This window comes from Electrona antarctica (assembly GCF_951216825.1).
Source record: "Electrona antarctica genome assembly, chromosome: 7".
NCBI classification, from domain to species: Eukaryota; Metazoa; Chordata; class Actinopteri; order Myctophiformes; family Myctophidae; genus Electrona; species Electrona antarctica.
Genome location: NC_136812.1, coordinates 41,719,322 through 41,740,261, shown reverse-complemented (window position 1 = coordinate 41,740,261; position 20,940 = coordinate 41,719,322). Strand labels below are relative to the sequence as shown.

The following is a 20,940-nucleotide window of genomic DNA, read 5'->3' as shown; positions in this document are numbered from 1 at the left end:
TACATTTTAGTTATCACCTTTGCAGTTGTTAAAGATTATGTCTTAGCCTAAAGATGGTCTACAATGCAGTATTGATACTTTCAAAAGTAAAACAAAAAAATGTGAGTACTTTTTCCAAGGGTTGCCTGACAACGTAAAGTAGCCAATCGCAGGGTGCCGCTGACCCTCCAGACTATGGGACATGATGACGCATGAGCCGGTGTCGCAATCAGCTGCAGCTCTGTCTGTGTTGTTGGCCCAGAGACTAGAGCAGCAGGGCAGAGCAGAGCGGACGGGCTGCTGCTTGTTGTTTTGGTTCTATGGTTCTGGTAGAATAGAATGCTCCACTTCCCAGGTTCCCCACCCTGCAAAAAGAAAAAAGGTTCTTTGTTCCCCACAACACGACATGGATAACAGCAAAACAACGGTGCTTGTGACAGGTTAGTAACACTCGCTGGGGGTTTCCTCTTCCAAATGTCGGCCTGTTAGACGCGTGTCGAAAAAGTTATGTAAAATGTAACCAAAGTTATGTAAAATAGATTATGTAAAGTCTATACCAGGAATATGAAGGATGTTAGTCCTATCTATGTCAAATCATCAAATGTAACAGTGTCAACCAGTCAATGACAGTGAACGGGTTGTTACTTTGCTTCTACTTTGCTTATAGTTGTGTTGTGAATTAAACACACTGTTTTAATGTTAGTATTTGTAATGACGGAGTGACACGGTTAAAATATGTCAATGCATTGAAGTGTTCACCACAATTACCAGTTGCCAATGTTAATTAATAATGGTTTAGGCGTACTGTTAACATGCAGACATTTTAATGTTTTTCCCCCAAAGAGTGCACTTTGTTCTTGACTTTATCAAACCAAAAAGGTGACATTTCAATGTATCGAAAAAAACTCAAAACATTTGAGATGTCATCAAAATAATATATATATAATAATATATGTATTATTATTTTACCGTTAGCGTTAAATAAAATAGCTGTGTACTTGTTGTTTGTCTCCCAGCCTAGACAGACACAAAGGCTAGTTGAAGTGCACAGTTAAAGGGCTGATTAAAGATGTGTAGATGGCATGGGAACAGCAGCTTCACAATGGAACGACTAGCTGCCAGCTGTCGCCCCCTATGCACCCCCCATCAGACAGACTGATCCCCGACCCCCATGGGACCCCCCCCCCTCCTCCACACACACACACACACACCAGGAGCAGGCTGTGTGATGGGGGATATTATATTGTCCATGAAGGTATAATTTTAACTCTTCAAACCCATTAAAGACCTGGGGCCTTCTAAATCAGTAGTTTTCACACTTTTAAGATTTCTAAAAAGTAGCAAATGTACAAAGTCACAGCGCTGTGAGCTTGCATGTCTGCTATTTTTGAATAGCCAATGCTAAAATATAAAACAACACAGATGCTTTCCCGGTTTGAATGGGTTAATTAATTGATGGTCGATCGATAAAGTGAATCAACTATCGATGAATAATTTCATTGATAATTTGCATCACTATCTACATTCGTGTTTGATTGCACTCTGAATTAGTAACTAGTACTACTGTAGTTGCCAACGGTTGGCCCTGTACTTGTTCCGCTCTACACCAAATCTCTTAATAGCCGATCTACAAGCTCACAATGCAGTTTGTGTTGCGTGCTTGTAGATGGGCTATTTCCGCCAAATGTTCTACAGAACAGAACAGGGACACTAGGCTCAAGTGGTTAATAAGCTTCAGAACATGGCATGTGACACTTCCACGCTGTCATCTTGCTTTGTGAGTGCGGCACATGCTCACAGAGGTGCATTTTAACTGACGTCACCTATAACTAAATGCTTTTTGGGATATCAACAGACATTGCTACATGACAATGGCAGGGCAGTGTTTCTCAAATTTTGTGCCAGGGACCTTCATAAGAGAATATGTTTTTGACTTTTTGTTATTGTAGATTTGATTTTGTACAGAATTCTACAACGGTCCACCCATACTGCACAGTAGGTGCAGAGGTGATAACAGGGAAGACGGACAAACCTATGATCTGATCTGATCTAGTAATTTTGTTGGGGAACCCGCTTTGAGAACCACTGCACTGGGGAAGTGATTCTACTGTAGTAGGTTACTGCTAAATAATGATTAATGAACAATACTATTTTTTGGGGGTGAAAATAGCCGATCTACAATCTCACAGATCATCTACATTCTACACTCTTGTAGATGGGCTATTTTCACTGATTCTGATTCAGATACAGCCTAATATGGTCAGATGAATCAATTTAGTCGATTATAAACAATCTATTAGAAATGCCTAAACAATCTATTAGAAATGCCTAAATTATAGATTGTTTTCGGGTTGATTAGAAAAGGAAAAATCACACTTGTGAAGTGAGCAGTGCATCATCATTTCATCATGAAGATGATGTATACGTCCTTCCAGCCAATCACAGTGTACAATTCCGTGCTCAAATGGACAGACAGACACAAAGCTGCATTGGAGCGGCGGCATCACTCAAAAAAAGAAAAACGGAAGTCGATGATTGGTTAATATTATCGGTTTTGATATATTTTCGGTTAATTGTCCAGCCCTTGTAGATGGACTATTTCTACCTTGTGACTCCAATGTATGACAACAGCTTAAGTGGTTAATTGGCTGAACCACCTTTCGGTACAACTATGAATGAGTTTCATTCTGAGTAGGTTTGAGTTTTTGCATTGATTCATGCAACAAACTGGATCATCATTTTGTATCTGTAACAGCACATTTCCTCTGGGGGGGATGCTATGTAATCCTCACTCTAACTCGGTTATCTTTTTCTTTTCTTTTTCTTTTTAAACTCAGGTTTTGGGCCTTTTGGAGAGCACAGCATCAATGCTAGCTGGGTGGCAGTGCAGGTATGTACTTTATGATATTATGTGCAATCACTAGCCGAGTAGTGTTGTCATCAGGTTAGTTTCTTATGGTTGCTATGAAAATAGAACTCGCATTGAAAAATCATCCTAATCGGACGGTTAGGGTAATCATTCTGTTGGTATTCGCTCTCATTTTGAGCGACCTGCCAGGTATGTGACTGGCACCTGAACATGGATCCTGCAACTTTGACAGAGATTTGTGACTTCGACTACCGTTTTTCAAAATCTCGCAGCGAAGCAAGGGTGAGGAACGGGTGAGGAACAGGGACGGCCACGTAGCGCTAAGCGGTCTTTTATTTCACCAGTCTCACGGAACTTGGTGCTAAGTTTGGAAATGGTACCAGGGCTGACACCAAATTACAATTTACAATTTAGGCATTTAGCAGACGCTCTTAATCCAGAGCGATTTACATTAAGCAATAACAAAAAGCATGGCATACATCACATATATAAAAGTAGTTATCATGAAACATGCGTAAGCTAAGAACGTAACAGTGGAGTATCTATGTAAACTATACATACTATACTATATTATATATTATACATGTGTACTATAAAGTGATATGACTACATAAAAATGCAATTCTAGTGCTGTCTACGTAACATGCTATAAGTCTGTTTAAAATACTATCTAAGTCTACATAACGTGCTATATTTAAAATACTATCTAAGTCTACATAAAGTGCTATCTAAGGGGCTAGTGCTACGGGCCATGGTGGAGTCTGAACTCTGAAGAGGTGGGTTTTCAGACTATGGCGGGAGATTGGGAGTGAGGCTGCAGTTCAAATAATGCTGAGACTTGCGATGGAACATCAGCTTCTCCACGTGCCCTATTGCACAGGCCTTATCTTGAAGGACAGGGGTCATCAATATGTCCGTACATGGACAAGAAATGCTTTTGTGGCAAATACCTTGTCTGTGGCAAATTTTAGATTTCCTTCACATTTACACAATTTTAGATGTTCTTATTTCCATCATAAGACACAACTACTGAATGTAAAGTCTCCAGAATATGTACGCCACTGACTTACTATGGCACATTGGTACTAGTGGTCCCCAAATTCTTTGTTTGCAAGGACCCCCATAACTCTGAAAGTGTACAAATGGAACCTATGTGTCCATTGGGTTCCATGTGAACACTCTCAGAGTTACAGATCTGTTATGGTCATTCAGGGCTAGCTCTTTATGTGTTTCTGGTAATGTTATTGTCCGCTCATTTTGCATGTTTGTATTGTCGTGGCAAAGATTACATTTTTTACAAAGATGTCCACTACAAGCCAGCATGGTGAGAACAAGCTGCGCCAGGCTAGTGAGAACCCCTGCTGAAGGGACAAACATGGCCTCTTTCTATGGGGACAGTGTTGCTGCTTGGAGCGCACACAAACTCAACAATGTTACAGGACCCATCCTCAGGTGCTAGTCACACACCTTGCTGGCAGTGTTTGCTGGCAGGTTTCACAAAACAAGAGCGATCACCAATAGAAGCTTTAATATTGGTATTTTGGCACATTTTGGTGGCGAATCAGCGATACACAATAATGTAGCTGTGTTGCTGAATTCCACAATTGCATGATCCTTACAGGTTACACATCCTTGTAAAGGCAATGAATCAACAATAACAACGACATAAAATACAACATGCTATTGAAGGGGAGAAATAATCGACTGAACTGAAGTTTCTGAACTTATTTTGAGGATTTTTGATTTGCCAGTAATTCTCTTAAGGCATTATTATGATTTGTCTTTCTATAAACCAGCAGCGTAGGTTAGATTTATGAATAATGTTCATGTTTTTCAAATCAGGCTATGCGTAACTGTCATATTTGAATGATTCTGTGGGCTCAGAGATGGTACTGCAAGGGCTGGTACATCACCGCACTGGGTTCCTTTTCCTTTTTTTGTAAACTATTGTTCATGCTGACGATGATGAGCTTCTCTCTCCTGAATGGATGCAATTGGTATGACACCTGACAATATACTTTACACTCTACAGTATATACTATCAGAATACAGATAAACAATAAACCTTTTGTTTTAACCAAAAGATTTCACCTACAGTACAGCACCTTTTTTAATGGTCCATTTGTACCCTCCCAGGGTTATGTTAGCACTGAGGATTTGTGTGTGTGGAGCAGGTCCAGAGCGTTGCTGTGAAGCCCCACACAGGACAGCAGATGAGGAGAATGGTTGTTAATGCCGTCTAGACGGCCCGGAGAAGGATATTAAAAGCAAACAAAAGGCCCCTTTGTGACTGGGGTCACTGACGTGGTCAAACACCCCTCTCTTCAATATATGCAGGGCTGTGGCCATTTTGTGTGTGTGTGTGCGCGCGTGTGCGTGCGTGCATGCGTCCAACACACCATGATGGTCACGTCTTGTCTTTGTTGTGCTCACACACTTAATATGGAAACCAAATCCATGTGGTTACATTTGTACACTCACATTTACAAATGGATAAGTTATAGTGGGTGTAAGTGATCCGTTTTGTTTAAGAGTTAAAACTATTATGAAATGAAGCAGCACATATAAGTAACAGATTATGTACACAAGGTTCTAGCCTGGCATGACCAGACTAATATCACTAGATGCAGATTTGTCTGGTTTCCAGGCTAACAAGGTGCATTAATAGAATTGCAACAGATATATAGAACATTCCAGACAGTGCAGCAGCAACAGAGCACCCCTGCAGTCTTATACACACACACAGTGTTGTCAGGACAGCCTGGTGAAGGACGGTGCTCAGCATTTGTTCAACTGTCTGATGGTAGCCAGGTGGAAACTGCTTTAGATATCACGGTAGAGCTTGCCTGGTGATGCCCACAGCAACGGTAGCCGTGTGAAGGCGTATATCTCGTCTGTGTCCAAGCATAGGCATGGTAACGCCCCGCCTGCCTCTGATTGGCCTACCGACACTGCCCGTCTTGTCTGATGCGAGGTTACTCCGTGGTGGGAAATAAATTAATAATACAAGTGGCCTACGGTATGATACAAGAGAACTGTAACTTGTAACTTTTATTTTTGTAGAAGAGGGCAAACTAATATTGTTTATGCCGTTTGCTTTGATGGAATAATTGATTGAACATGTGTGTTCCAATTCTAAATAAAGTATTTGTGTTGATTATTGTGAATTTGTATACAGTGTAAACTTGAAACATTATTGTACTGTAAAAATGTCTCCTTTTCCTTCATCTTTATCCTTTTTAGTATAATAGTATTAGTTTACTATAAATAGAAAATTAGATGATACACGATAATCAACACTAACACTTTATTTAGAACACACCCAAAACAAATCATATAGTACACCGTACGTGTTCAATCAATTATTCAATCAAAGCAAACAATATTAGTTTGCCTCTTCTACAAGTTAGTTACAAGGCTGCATTCTGTCGTGCTTGCCAAGCTGTCATTCTCTTGTATTATTTCTCAACACGGAGTAACCTCGCATCTCGGAGGACAGTCAAGACGGGCAGTGTCGGTAGGCCAATCAGAGGCAGGCGGGTCGTTACCATGCCTATGCTCGGACACAAACGAGATATACGCCGTGTGAAGGGATTGTGTCTGGGCTGGTGAGTGTCTTTGATGTCTGGTTTACCTTTACTACACGCCACTTTCTTGTGTGTATATTCCCTCAATGTGCTGGGCAATCCGCAGCATTACTCTGTTACTCTGCAGGGTTTTCCTGGTGGTGATGCAGCCCGACAGGATGTTCTCTATGTCGAGGGCTGCAGAAAAGCATTCATCAACGCGTCATGTTAGCATGTGGGCTTTTGCATCCATAAGCAGCATAATATCCATGTATCTTCTTGTCTTGTAGGAACTGAAGAAGCTGGGTCTGGGTCATGAGGTGGACCTACACGTGTATGAAGTTCCTGTTGAGTATCAGGCCGTACAGAGTTTGCTTCCGTCGCTATGGAAACGATATCACCCGCAGGTACGTACATACTGTAGAGTGGTGGTTCTAAAAGTGAGGTGAGAAGGCTCCAGGGGTCCCCAGCTAAATAATTGCATAATTGTGACTCTCAGTTACAGGTATGCAGGGACAGTATTTTATAAGGGGTCCATGACCTAATGCATAACAAACTGGGGTTGAAATTAAAACGTTTGAGAATCACTATGATTAGCATTGCTTTTCAAAGTGTGTGTGTGTGTGTGTGTGTGTGTGTGTGTGTGTGTGTGTGTGTGTGTGTGTGTGTGTGTGTGTGTGTGTGTGTGTGTGTGTGTGTGTGTGTGTGTGTGTGTGTGTGTGTGTGTGTGTGTGTGTGTGTGTGTGTGTGTGTGTGTGTGTGTGTGTGTGTGTGTGTGTGCAACCAGTTGGTAGTTCACGTGGGCGTGTCGGGCATGGCGACCACCGTCACGCTGGAGAAGTGCGGCCGTAACCACGGCTACAAGGGCCTGGACAACAGCCGCTTCTGTCCGGACTCGCAGTGTTGCATTGTGGGAGGCCCAGACTGCATAGACTCCGTCATTGACATGGAGTTAGTGTGCAAGAGAGTCTCCGCCTCCAGCGGCCTGGGTGTGGCCGTGTCCGTCTCCAAAGACGCTGGAAGGTGAGGCGTTTGTAATGCAGCTCGTGAACCATTGCATGCCTACACGCTCTGGTTTGGGCGTTAAAATATCACATCTGACAGACGTGTCCACAATCAGTACCTCTTTGAATGCCGTTTCTTATGTGTTGCGTCCGATCTCCTCAGATACCTGTGTGACTTCACCTACTACACCTCTCTGTACCTGAGCCACGGGCGCTCCGCCTTTGTCCACGTGCCTCCCGTTGGGAAGCCGTACAGCGCGGAGGACCTGGGCCGAGCCCTGCAGGCCATCGTCCAGGAGATGTTGGGTCTTCCGGACCAGGCTGAGGAGAAGATGCACTGCCAGAATATGAAGATCCACTAAGATAAAGTGACCTCTTTTTGCTGAATTTATACTTGGTGTGACGGTGTCGTATGACTAAGTATAAATCGGGCCTTACACCGATGCAGCCTATTGAACCCCTGACACAAGAAAGAAATTGCACTTAACCACAAGTAGCCAAACATTTTATTATGATTATTATTATATTCTGCTGGGGTACAGCAGTGATTCTCTCAAGCCTTTTGGTTTTGTTTTTTCCCCCCAAACCAGGGACCCCCGTTTAGAATTTTCTTGTTTCACTTTGGGTCCAAATAGTGAATTCTCCATAGTGCTGTACTCGGGTCAGTTCTGGTTTTATCTCCCTACTCCCTGTAGTGAAAACATGCAATGACACGGCAGTGACAGCACTGACAGCAGTTGTGGCGGGTCAGGTTTTATGTGACTATTTTGTTCCACTTCCATAGGAACATGAAAATGTGTGATCTACAAACTAGAAATACAGGAAAAGCTAGATGGCAAGAGTGCTTCTGTCATAGTTCACACATGTCTAGCACATGGATCAGAAATGTGGTGGTACTGTAACTACTGTACTGTATGCAATCTGCTCCCCCAAATGTGACTCCTATTAATGCACCTTATAGGGTTAGGGATAGTGAAATTTTTATAGAAGTTACCTTTGGGGCAACTGTTGAATGTGCTTCACATTATTTGAGTCAGTGCTGTTCATGTTTACTTCCCGTTTCATTGTGTGACCTGAGGTACAGTTGACATGTCGGGATGTCTGTGTTCACTTGTTGTGCTGTAAGACTATTGTACCTTATTGTGTATCCATGTAGAAATGTTAGTGGCTCATTGTTATTAGCTTAGCTCCTCATTCATTTGATTTCCTTCAACTTCAGTTTTCCAAATTTGAAGCTGAACAGTTTTTTTAATCTTTTTTTCTTTATAAGAAGTTGTCATTTTGCCTGCTTATACGAAGGTTATTTAATCGGGGAACGGGTTGGTTCCTGTTCATACCCCACCCCCAGCTTGCTGGCCCATTTCTGACGGACAACCTTTTGACTAAATCTACACCGCTGAGATCTGGCCTTGGGCTGTGCAATGTTATTATACAGATCTCTTGTTGATTTAGGATGTCGACAACATTAAAACTGCAATACTTGGCAACAATACAATGGGATTTTTGAATTGTTTAGACCTAAATTTTGCTCCCCTTTAAAGCTTTATCCGGTTCTCTTTATTCAATCAGACCTAGCTGCTTATTTTATCTGAAAGTTTGATTTGATAAAGTTGGACTCCCAGATTGTCAGTCTAGTCCGATTTGGGCCATTTTTACTTCTGTAGCACTTTGTTCCATTTTTGTTTCCCCTTTTTGTTTCTTTAATTTCCTGTATTACGGAAAAGGCTTTTGTCGAGTTGTGTGAAATGCTTTTCATTTTCAGTCACTTTAACTTCTGTAGCCTGGTAGACACGCTTACATAGGTCCTTTACTCCTTTTTATTGATGGCGTTGTCCTCACTGTTATGTTTTTACAGGTGAATTGTGCTTTGTTTGTCTGAGGTTGGACTTCTCCTGAACATTACAGACCTCTCAGGTTTAAAGTCACATTGTTGTGGCGTCTTTCATTGGATCAATTGTCTTTTAATTTTCACAATGTACATAATGACTCGTTATAGTCTTAGCAACCTAAACACTGTGTGCTTAGTGTCAACGGTGCTTTGCGATAGATGTTGAAGCACTGCGCTGTGGATCGTCCTTGGTCATTTATTCTGTTAGTGGGTTATTTTCTAAGGTTCATGTTCTAAAACTGTCTTAAGGAATTATAGATTATATAATTGGGTAGGTTTAACCAGTTAGGCCCTATATACCTCATTGTACGACACATACGACCAAAATAGGGATGCCAGGGTTAAGATGGTTTGGAAACCTGTATTATTCTCATTGTGCATGGCATTGTGAAAACAGATTATTATAACAAAGTATGTGAAAGGGTTGTGATGTGGACTGACCCTTTAAAATGTCTCCAATTAATCACCTGAAAGTGAAAGATGTATGAAGTTTACATCTCTGAGATTACTTTCTCTTCCGTTGGTGCTTTACCTGTGCCTTTCTGTTACTCATGAAGTGGTAAGAAGGCCTTAAATAGACTGACTCACAGTCCATGCATCAGTTTATACATACAGTTGGGTGCCACCGATATTGTCCCTTATCATTTGACCCATTTAGGCCTGACCTCAACATTTTAAAAATCCTTCTAAATCCTCCAGTTTTCTGAAATAAATATTTTCACGATTTTTCAAAAATAGCAGACCTACAAGCTCGTAGCGCTATGAGCTTGTAGATCTGCTATTTTTCAATAGCTAAATTATAACAATGTTTAAAACACCAAAAGGGGTTCCCGCCCAAAATGGGTTAACTGTCCTTTTGCGCAGATCACGCAAACCTCAGCAAAAAGAAAAGGACAATATCGATGGCCTCCAACTGTATCAGCGCTGTCGGGGGGAGAAACCTACACATTTTCTCATAAAAAAATCCTATTTCATGCTTTGTTTTTTGGCAACTTTTGAAAAATACTTTTGAATATATTCACTTAAACAAGGATGTTCACCCAAAAAAATATTTTCTGTCAATTAGGAACCCCTTGAAGCCTTGAATTCATGGAGATATTTTTGGTTTTGTTGCATTCCTGAACCAATCATTTGATGACCGGGAGAGTGTCTACCGGAAACTCTGCCGGACATCAAATGATTGGCTCAGGAATGTGACACAAACATCTCTATGAATTCAAGGCTTAATGGGGGATGTAAAACTACTCATTTGAAGTGTTTATCCAGTGAAAACTATGAACAAGTAAAGAGCTTGTGTTATAATATATTGGTTCCATTGGACACAGGTTCTTTTTTTTCCATTTCCTTAAAAGTTTTACTGTAGTGTAGATTTACAAGTTTTCCTCCCGACAGCGATAATATATTAATTTACTTGTTAATGGCCCCATGTCCACTCAAAAGTGTAGCTACCTCTTAAATACTGATTCTCCATGTGTATTCAATTGTATGACACTGTATATTGCTTTTGGATTTTTTTATTCAGTCGGGGGATATTCTCTTAAAGATATTGTCCTGCTTCTGAAAATTAACAGCATGGTTATGAAAGGCGAGAGTGAATTGGCTTTGTGTGTAACAACATTCTAAATAAACTAAGTAATTATTTGATTACATTTGTTAATTTTTTTTACCCTGGCTATCTAATCCTGCCACATTTTCATGTGTGAAAAACTTAGTTTAAAAGTAACTTATTTTCTATAAATTACACCCCTCATGAAATTTAATTCATTTTGTTTTTTCGCATTCCTAAGCCAATAATTTGATGACCGGGTCATCGGTCAGTAGCTACTGTAGGACAGTGGTTCCCAAAGTCTGCAGTCTAAATGATAGTTTGGAACCAAATGGACCCTTATGGGTCTGTAACTCTGGGAGTGTTCATATGGAACCAAACGGACCCTGACGGGTCCATTTGTACACTCAGTTAAATTAACATTGATTTTACAATATAAATTGTGGGTCCCAGACTCCCAGAGATAGAAATGCCATTAAATGGGGGTCCGTAGACTAATGCATGTCAAACTGGGGGTCCTTGAAATTAAATGGGTTGAGAATCTGCTAGTCGTAAAAATCTTCTTATGGGGGTCCCTGGCATATCTCTTCAAATGGGGGTCCACGGGCTAATTAGTGTCAACTTGGGGGTCCTTGACATGAAAAAGTTTGGGAACCACTGATGTAGGACATGTCTCATCTTTGAGTCTCTTCCCGGACCCCACTTTGAGGACCAATAGGGTACAATGAATAATAGACTGCGTGATAACATTTATTAAATACAGAATTGATTGATTGAAATTTGTATTCACAGTATGCAGAATGGGTACATTTCAAACGAAAGCACAACTCAATACAAAACCTAACGACACCATTACAATTGTTTACAACAGGGTCCACAGTTTTATTAATGAGAATTATCTCATTGAGATGAATGAGAATTGGAAGAGACAGAGCTGAATGGAGTAAAAGAATCAGACCCGTCTTAAAGGGTAAGACCACTTTTTTAGAGGTTTGGGTTGTTTTCTTACCTTATTATGGTCAAACTAGTCCAGTCCAGGAGTTATTTCGCTCCATAGTGCAGTTTTACAGAAAATAACGTTATAAAAAATACCAGCCCATTGACTTCCATTGTAACGGGGAAACAGCTCTCAAAGTCACTATTTTAGTACGTAAACAAACACAAACAAAGTTGTTTCATACAATATAGAGCAACACCAAAACTCATGTGGTTTTATTTCTTCATAAAAATGGTAACTTCCTGTTGATTTTACTATATGAAGATCTGGATCCGGATCCATGGATCCAGTCCGGGTTTTCTTCTGAATAAAAATGGACAAATCAACAGGAAGTTAACATTTTTATGAAAAAATAAAACCACATGAGTTTTGGTGTTGCTCTATATTGTCTGAAACAACTTTGTTTGTGTTTGTTTACGAACTAAAAGAGTGATTTTGAGAGCTGTTTCCCCGTTACAATGGAAGTCAATGGGCTGGTATTTTTATAACGTTATTTTCTGTAAAACTGCACTATGGAGCGAAATAACTCCTGGACTGGACTAGTTTGACCATAATAAGGTAAGAAAACAACCCAAACCTCTAAAAAAGTGGTCTTACCCTTTAAGTGAGTGGTACTGTACTGTACTGTACTGTACTGTACTGTACTGTACTGTACAAGCCCTCCTCCCTGGCCTGTGTGTCTGTCTGTGTGTTAGGCTGTGCAACAGTGACACAAACGCTATAACGCTATTTTCTTGCTCGGACACAGGGACAGACCCAGGGACACAGCCACACACATACCTGTTTATAGGAGTGGTTGCACCACTCAAAAAAGTAGTGGGAGAAACTAAATTGGCTCGGTGTCCGAACCAAGCGATAATAATGAGGTTGACTGATCACAATTCACAAGTCGATCTACTGTGACAAGACTTCTCTTGACTTCTATGTAGGTTGGCATTCATATGTGTTGCATTGGCGCCATCTACTGGATGGCCTACAGCTTCACACCCAAAGTGATTCCATTCACCAAACAATTGAACACAGACACCTAGTCAGTTAGTGTGAATCTATCATAGTCTGGCATGGGCGAAATTAGGTATAGTCTTTATTGGCCTAAAATATTGTCTATATACATATATTCATGAATCCACATGCTGACCGGCTGTCAGCATTGAGCAATTCTTTATAGGGGTTTATATGTGACCAATATACCATTAACATCCTATATAAGGCAAAAATGTCATTATGTTTTAAGTAGCATGTGACAGTGACATTTTTTTCCTTGTGATTCTGAATCCATTGTCCATTAGTTTTGCACAAAAAACACATGAGGGTGAGACAAACACACTTGGAATGGGGAAATAGAGGAAAAATGGAATTGGTAGGGTTTTTGTATATAACTTTGTAATGCTACTGACGTTTGGGCACAGCAATCTTTTTAGGACCATGCCATGGGATCTGCACATTTGTGCACCCCTGGTATGGGGGGGGATTGATTCGAACCCCCGACCTCCCAGTCTCAGGTTGTACACTCGCCACAAGGCCACTGAGCTGGTTACATACAGTACATACAGACATACACACTTGGCCAGTCATTGGAGCTGTTAGGCACCGCTCAAAAAACTATATGCAATACTCACAATAAGCCATAGAACATATAGAACACTGAAGTTGAGAGAAAGAAGACCATACAATTAACAACTGAGCATTTTAAATAGCTGACCCTAACCTAACCTCAGTAAAACTACTGTACCTAAACCTAGTGTTGTAGTTCTCGAGACATGGTCTCATCTCGAGACCGGTCTCAAGACCAAATTTTCGTTGTCTCGGTCTCGTCTTGGTCTCGGACCAATTGTCTCGGGTCTCTTCCTCCACCGAGACCACTCGACACGAGACAATGCAAAATGTTCTATTATATCAACCCGATCGCAAGGACTGATCCCATTCATATTAACATTAAAGACAGCTGTAGGAGCACAGCGCAGCGCTGAAGAAGAGCACACATCTAATCTTAAGTCTATTGAAATTCCGTTGGAACATGTTCCGATTGTATGAAATGACCATAGGCCCTTCGAGCTTGATCCCTTAATTCAAAATAATGGGTAATCTAAAGGTCAGAGGTCAAAAGTCACAAAAGTTGTTCGGCATGAGATGTATAATAAGAGTATCAAAGTTTTATTGCTGTAGTGTCAACGGTTCATACATGAGCTATGCCTATTCAAAGTTTGCATTTACAATTGAGTACTATAGCGCCACCATTTGGCCAATGGTTGTGGGCTTCGTGTGTGCAGTCTACCGGAGTGTTGTGGAACTGTGCTGGGCTTCACCATGACTAATTTGCATTGATGATGATCTTTCTTTCACCAATAAATCCCAAAATAGTGTGAATACTTCCATGGCCTTACTAAAGGATAAACTCTCCATCTCTCAGTCATTTCGCACACATGCGACAAGGAATTTAAACAAGACAAGCAGTGTGTCACACCAAAAGTGATGACCTATTGAATATGGTAGATTAGAATGATTAGAATGATGATATTTATTTTGAAATTTCACTGGATAGTCCCTTGAGTTGCAGCATCTCATTTTCAAGGGGGCCCTCAAAACAATTACGCAATCGCCACAGACTGCAAAGTATGGTTCACATGCTTGCAGCCTTGCACGTCTCCGTTGACAGAGATGAGTTCATTAATTCAGGAAACATTGCAAATGCATCAGGATTCTCTTTCCTTTGTGGCAACAGAAAGAACAGGGAAATATAGGTCTTAAATGTAACAAAGTAACGTTATATTTTTTGGAAAAGGTGAGTAACTGTTACCCAAAAAGGTATTCTGTTACAGTAACACCATTATTTGTCGTTACTCCAAGTGCCCCAACACTGCTTCTGATGCATTGAAGGAAGCATGAGCTCAGTTCAGAGCTCTCCCCAGGTTGGCAGAGGGAGAGTAGTGCCCAGGATTACAGCTTAGGCAGCAGGGTGAAAAATGGGTTACAAAATCGGGGGATAAAAAACAAAAACGTATTAGCTCATGTGATAAGTGTATGACCTAAATTAATAATGCACAAGTTAATATTCAGTGATAATCATGAATGTTCTCATAACGTGTCATATACGGACATAAACACATCATCACTGGTCTTCTAGAATCTAGATGTATTACAGTCTTAATATTAATCAGTAAAACATACAATAGACAACAATGCTTTTCAATGTGTTTATTGACACAATGAATATGAGCATTATATAGAGGTAACAGTGTTACATAGAATAGACCAGAACACCACTGAACATAGTGTAGTTGTCATCATAGTCTTCATAGATCCTGTCCCCTGCGTCTAAACGCATGTCAACTGTGTCCCCCTCCTCCAGCTCTACGATCATTCCATTAGATACCTGTTCATTACCTCCACGATTGTATCCACAGTTAAGCATGAGTCTCTGCTCATTCTTATACATGTGGATACAGAAATACTCTGATGACCAAGTGCCAAGTGCAGCAAATGTGAAGTGATAGACTCCTGCCACTGGTGCCGAGAAGACCCCTGAGACACATGAGAGAACAAATTCAATTAATAGGGGGAAATATAGGAGGAAAAAAAGTTTCTCACACACACACACACACACACACACACACGCACGCACGCACGCGGAAGTGCCCTTCATGCCTGTGCTCTGACATCACTCCCTTTACCTATGCGTTTTCAACCCAGCTTTTGCAGTTTCCGTTTCTGAAAGCTGCGATGGACAGAAACTTTAAAAACGTTATTTCAGTCAGCTAACTCACAAATATATTTATTATAGACTACATTTTTCTCCCTGCTTGGCACAATTATACAACCATCATTAACCATTAAAAGCAGGGAGATACATGTAGATATACAACAACCCCCCCGTGGGGAACGGAAATAGAGGAGCCCACCGGTGGTGCTGGGGTGGCAGAAGCAAACAGTGCATAACACCAGGAACGCATATGCAGAGGAAGGAACAGAGGAAGAATCCAATCTTAGGTGAGCTTAAATACCCCGCCCAATTGGTCAGTTGATTGCCACGTCAGCGAATACCATGTGGGTCCTTGCATAATCTGAATGAGCCCCTTGAGTATAGTATCATTTCTCTTCATAAGCGTTAATATTGTAACCCACGACGCAGCAATGAGCATCAAACATGAACCCAGAACGTCCGCAACTCAGCATTATGTTCAACTACAGCAGATGCAGCCTAGATTGACAATAAAAAACGTTTTAAAAACGGCGCTGAAACAGGAAGTCGATGACGGGCACAGCCGACATGATTGGTTCAGTATGATTGGTGATCTAATAGCCTAGTTGGAGAAACACAGACAGATGTGTAAAGATAATTAACATTTGGTTTAATAGGCACCAACCTGTAGATGGATTGTATGAGTTGCCAATGTTACTGAAGACCTTCTTGTAGATCAGAGTGGTGGTAGAAACATACGGACCAACTTGTCCATCAACACCCAAACCAGCCGAAAAGGCCACCTTCGGTTTGTCTGTCAACACAGGAGCATTATCAAATTGTTTAAATATCATAAAAGCATAACATTATACTACTCTCTCTGCTCTCCCTCTCATTCTCTCCCCCATTTATATTGGCTCATGTGGCACACTCGTTATGCGATGCTCAGCCGATAACAGCGCAGAATGGCACACCTTCCAGCCAATCACAGCACGCAATACGTATGTATTACGTCCTAAAAAGTAAGACGCCCTGAGGGCGAGAAGAAACCTCATGTCTGGGAATGCCCATATGGATTTATTTTTTAATTGACGTTTTCGGGGCGGGTAGGGCGAAATATGTGTGCTAATTAGTAAGGCCAGGCGGGGCCTCAGGCCGGCCCAGTTAATGCCCAGGTAGGGCCAGGCCTTCATTTTCGGGCCTGTTGAGAACTCTAGTTTTTGCCGGCTGCTGGGCACTAATAACTTTAAGGTGGGCCCATCCAGAGATTGAATGGACAGGTATAAGTCAAGAAATTTGGCAATATGGTTTTGGCCCGGGTCGTGGGAATCGCTCAAGAACTGAGGCTCACAGTAATTTGTCGAATGACCTCTGGCCTTTAGGTCTCCCAATGAGTCAATTATATGATTTGCTTGATCCACTCTGACTACGTTAAAAAAGCAACATCAAGGACTTTCGTAGCCTAGTTGACCACTCCGCCTTGAATTCACATTTCCATTCATTTGTGCGGAGTCTGGCATGGTTGGCTGCAGGAGTACAGCATTGACAGACAACCCCTTCAGCCAATTAGCATAAAAGTGAGTCTCCAACTTTATGGCTTGGCCTTATCGCTGCTTGCAAAGTTGCAGCTATATTTACGGTATTATTATTACTTACTCCACAGTTCCTGCACTTGGCGTTGAGCAGCAGTGAGCCTGGTTTCTATGGTGGACAGCTGAGCAAGATGGGCTGAAATCAGTAGTCAATCATACAGTAAATACTCATGCAGTTTCAGTGTTGAGTGGCTAAGCTTTCTCATGTGGATTATATGGATCAACTGTAGGCCTACAGTAAATTACATGATCAAAGGTATACATTTTCTGAGATCAGAGTAGTTCACCCAAATTACATTAATTACACACCACATGAAGCCTTAAATTCATGAAGATTTTCATTTCTAAGCATATAATTTGATGACGGTAGTCATCAAAATATTGGCTCAGGGATACTAAGTAAGTCCCTTTTCAACACTACATGTGTACTTGCATTCACTGAACGCCATCCTGATCAAATTACCTTCACTTTTTAACTTCAAGTCTTCGACCTGGACCTCACCGGTGCCGACTCTGGTCTGGAGGGCTGCAACATGGACCTCACTGGTACCAAGTCTGGTCTCAAAGCCCTCAATCTGGCTCTCACTGGTACTAAGTCTGGTCTCAAAGCCTTCAACTTGACTCTCACTAGCACTAAGTCTGGTCTCAAAGCCTTCAACTTGACTCTCACTAGCACTAAGTCTGGTCTCAAAGTCTTCAACTTGACTCTCACTAGCACCAAGTCTGGTCTCAAAGTCTTCAACTTGACTCTCGCTAGCACCAAGTCTGGTCTCAAAGCCTTCAACTTGACTCTCACTAGCATTAAGTCTGGTCTCAAAGCCTTCAACTTGACTCTCACTAGCATTAAGTCTGGTCTCAAGGCCTTCAAATTGACTCTCACTAGCATTAAGTCTGGTCTCAAGGCCTTCAAATTGACTATCACTAGCATTAAGTCTGGTCTCAAGGCCTTCAAATTGACTCTCACTAGCACCAAGTCTGGTCTCAAAGCCTTCAATTTGACTCTCACTAGCACCAAGTCTGGTTTTAAGGCCTTCAACTTGATTCTCGCTAATATTCAGTCTGATCTGGAGAAATTTAACGTGGCTCTCACTGGTGCCGACTCTTGCCTGGAGGTCTTTCACGAGGCTATCGCTATCACTCAGTTTGGCAGCCATTTCTGAAAAACAGAGAACCGTACGTGTTAAACACATTTCAACCTGTAGCGTTATAACTTCTTCAAAGTCAATTTTCTTTAAGACCATCCTAACCTGTTATTAACATCCCCTGATTCTTGGCTTCTTCCTCGCTGATTGCCAGCCTGGTCTCCGTGTTGCTCAGCGTACCAGTCTGTAGCACCACGGTGGCTCCCAACCTGTGCACCATGTTCCTCAGCTCAATCAGCTCCCCCCAGAGGTCAGATGTTAAGAGGGAACCTGGTTCAACATCGCCCCGTCTCTCATTGACCAGTCTATTCTCTCCCTGAGCCCCAGACAGGCAGAACAGTAAAACAAGCAAAGCCCCACAGCCCTTCATCCTGAAACGAGTTACTATTGATATTGTGCAGCTGGTTTTTATACTCTCCCTACTCGTACACCAACACTAGACACGTCATTGTACCCAGTGGAAAGTACTGGACACTAAATGGTGTCAAGGACGACCTGAGAACTCCAACATGTGCTTTGATAAGATCTGGCAAGGATGGCCTGGCTGACTCTGAAAAGAGTGGCTGTGAATATCTTTAATGTAATCAGCTGCAGATAATTTCTTCAACAGACATAAACCACAATGTTTTGTGTTCATGTACATCGTCTCTGTCTAAAGGTTTGTGTCGAGACCAGCATTTATGTTCCGTCCACTGATCTGAGAACACAGAATGTCAGACAATGTAAAATGTGCATCTTTTTAAAATTACATTAAGTCTACTATATATATATATATATATATATATATAGATATCTATGATCAGTGGCGTATCCAGGAATTACGTTTTGGGAAGGCAAGATGTGTTAATTGTCGTCTGGTCATTATCAGGTTACTGAAAATCACCACTAGTTAATCAGTGGTGAAAGAGGAATTGTTGATGGATGCATACCACTATAGGACAAGTTATTTGTATAATGGAACACAGTATAAGTTTATTCATATAATGTAAAACATAAATACAATAGTATGATGGATAGCCAGACAAGACAAGTTTTACCTTTTCTTTTTTGTGATAGTTATTTTATTTTTTGTTAAAAGAAAAAGGGGGTTTCCCCCACCCCACCCCCAGGTTGAACAGCAAAACAGATACAAAATTACAATACATCAAAAACAATCATAATAATAATAAATAAATTAGTTTATTTACCATTTTTAACATGTTTCATACAACAGGTAGAGACTCAATGAGCTTGACCGTATAATGTAGGCTAATCTAGAAAGGTTGGTTCAGTAGAGAGAGCAAATGACCAGCCTTCTGCTGCATGTATAATAATGAGATTTATATAGCACTCACTTGATAAGTACTCAAATAAAAAGATTAAAAGCATTAAAACAGTATGCCTACAAGTAGAAATCAAGTCAACTTGGAAAGGCTAGTCTAAACAGGTGTACCGGTAGATCTTGTATATTCTGACTATCCTAATATTTCTTTTTTATATTCTACTACACACAGTAAAACAACTTTTATACTTGGCGTTTAACAATTAAACCCCAACATTCCTATTCTGGGGGGGGGGCGGCATTCACCACAAATAGCAGATCTACAAGCTCACAACATGTCAGGTTTCGGTGAAGAGACTTTGTGTACTGTAGGCTGAAAAAGCACAGTACAGTTTAACTCAGGTCCGTTTTACCAAGTCTAGACGGTTTAAGTGATAAAACGGAAGGGAGAATTCTGAGGCACCCTTGGACTTGAGTTAAGGCACCCTAGGGTGCCACATCACCCACATTGAGAAGCTCTGGTCTACAGCAGTCATTTTCAACCCTTTGAATTTCTTTTTGATACGTACCACAGACCTACCATTTGATACAATGTTTATCCCATGGACCCAATCTATACTGTAAAATCCTCAGTATTTGTATTTGAACTCTGAGAATATACAACCAAATGGACCCATAGCTGTCTCACACACACACACACACACACAGAACAGTGGAAACTAATATAGGTCATTGTACCCAGTGGAAAGTCACTGTACACGCTGAGCACTAAATAAAGTCAAGGACTACCTGAGAGTTCCAACATGTGCTGCCTTTGATAAGAATTAACTGGCAACACTGAACAGAGTAGCTGTGAATAGATTTAGTGATCAGCTGTCGTTTTATACAATATAGAAGGGTTGTTTTTATGGTGTGGTTTAAAGTGAGTTTAAAATGTGCCATGAGATTTTCAGGTAAATGATCAAATATAGATAATGTCTTCAACAGACCACAATGTTTTGTGTTCATGTACATCATCTGTCTAAGGGGTTTGTGTCGAGACCAGCATTTATTCTGTCCAGTCCACTGATCTGAGAACACAGATATTGATATTATGCTACCAGGAAAACTATGTAAATAATAATAAATATAGCTGCAAAGTGTAATAAGACAAGGCCAAGCAATTAAAAAAAAAAAGATCACACCCACGTGAACTGAGCGGTGCAGGCTGCTCAACAACACAGCTGGCTGGCTGCAGTTAGTGCTCAGTGTGAATGAGACAGACAGACATACTCAGCCACACTGTTTTACTTTTCATGCCAGGAGCTACCCCTGTGTCTCATATAGCAACATGTTTTTTTTTATTTTTTTTAATCGGCCTCAGGTCTAAACGGGTTAAAACAATTCCAACATTTTTCTAGGGAAAAAAAAAAAAAGT

At 41.0% G+C, this 20,940-nt stretch overlaps 1 protein-coding gene and 1 long non-coding RNA gene across 3 annotated transcripts in view; one reads left to right on the top strand and one right to left on the bottom strand.

Moving 5' to 3' along the window:
• Positions 1-240: 240 nt before the first annotated feature.
• LOC306926970 (pyroglutamyl-peptidase 1-like) lies at positions 241-10,942 on the top strand. 2 transcript variants are annotated; one of them, XR_013790466.1, is made up of 6 exons: positions 241-419; positions 2,817-2,869; positions 6,705-6,821; positions 7,202-7,437; positions 7,582-9,920; positions 10,229-10,942. XR_013790466.1 is itself a non-coding variant. In XM_079506526.1 (5 exons), exons 1-5 carry the CDS (start codon positions 386-388, stop codon positions 7,778-7,780), a joined length of 639 nt encoding a protein of 212 aa, XP_079362652.1. In that variant the 5' UTR covers positions 241-385; the 3' UTR covers positions 7,781-10,942. The 2 variants fall into 2 exon arrangements, 1 of the variants encoding a protein (XP_079362652.1); XM_079506526.1 differs by having other exon boundaries at positions 7,582-10,942.
• Positions 10,943-19,379: 8,437 nt separating this feature from the next.
• LOC306926485 overlaps positions 19,380-20,940 on the bottom strand; it is a 28,993-nt gene continuing 27,432 nt past the window's right edge. The window contains exon 7 of the long non-coding RNA XR_013790392.1: positions 19,380-19,896. This is a non-coding gene — a long non-coding RNA (uncharacterized lncRNA). The remainder of the gene's footprint in view (positions 19,897-20,940) is intronic.

What these genes read in the sequence shown, in the direction of transcription:
- LOC306926970 (XM_079506526.1), top strand. Translation starts at nt 386, where the DNA reads ATGGATAACAGCAAAACAACGGTGCTTGTGACAG. An exon ending in GGAAACGATATCACCCGCAG is followed by an intron (nt 6,822 to 7,201) that starts GTACGTACATAC and finishes GTGTGCAACCAG; the next exon opens with TTGGTAGTTCACGTGGGCGT. An exon ending in GTCTCCAAAGACGCTGGAAG is followed by an intron (nt 7,438 to 7,581) that starts GTGAGGCGTTTG and finishes CGATCTCCTCAG; the next exon opens with ATACCTGTGTGACTTCACCT.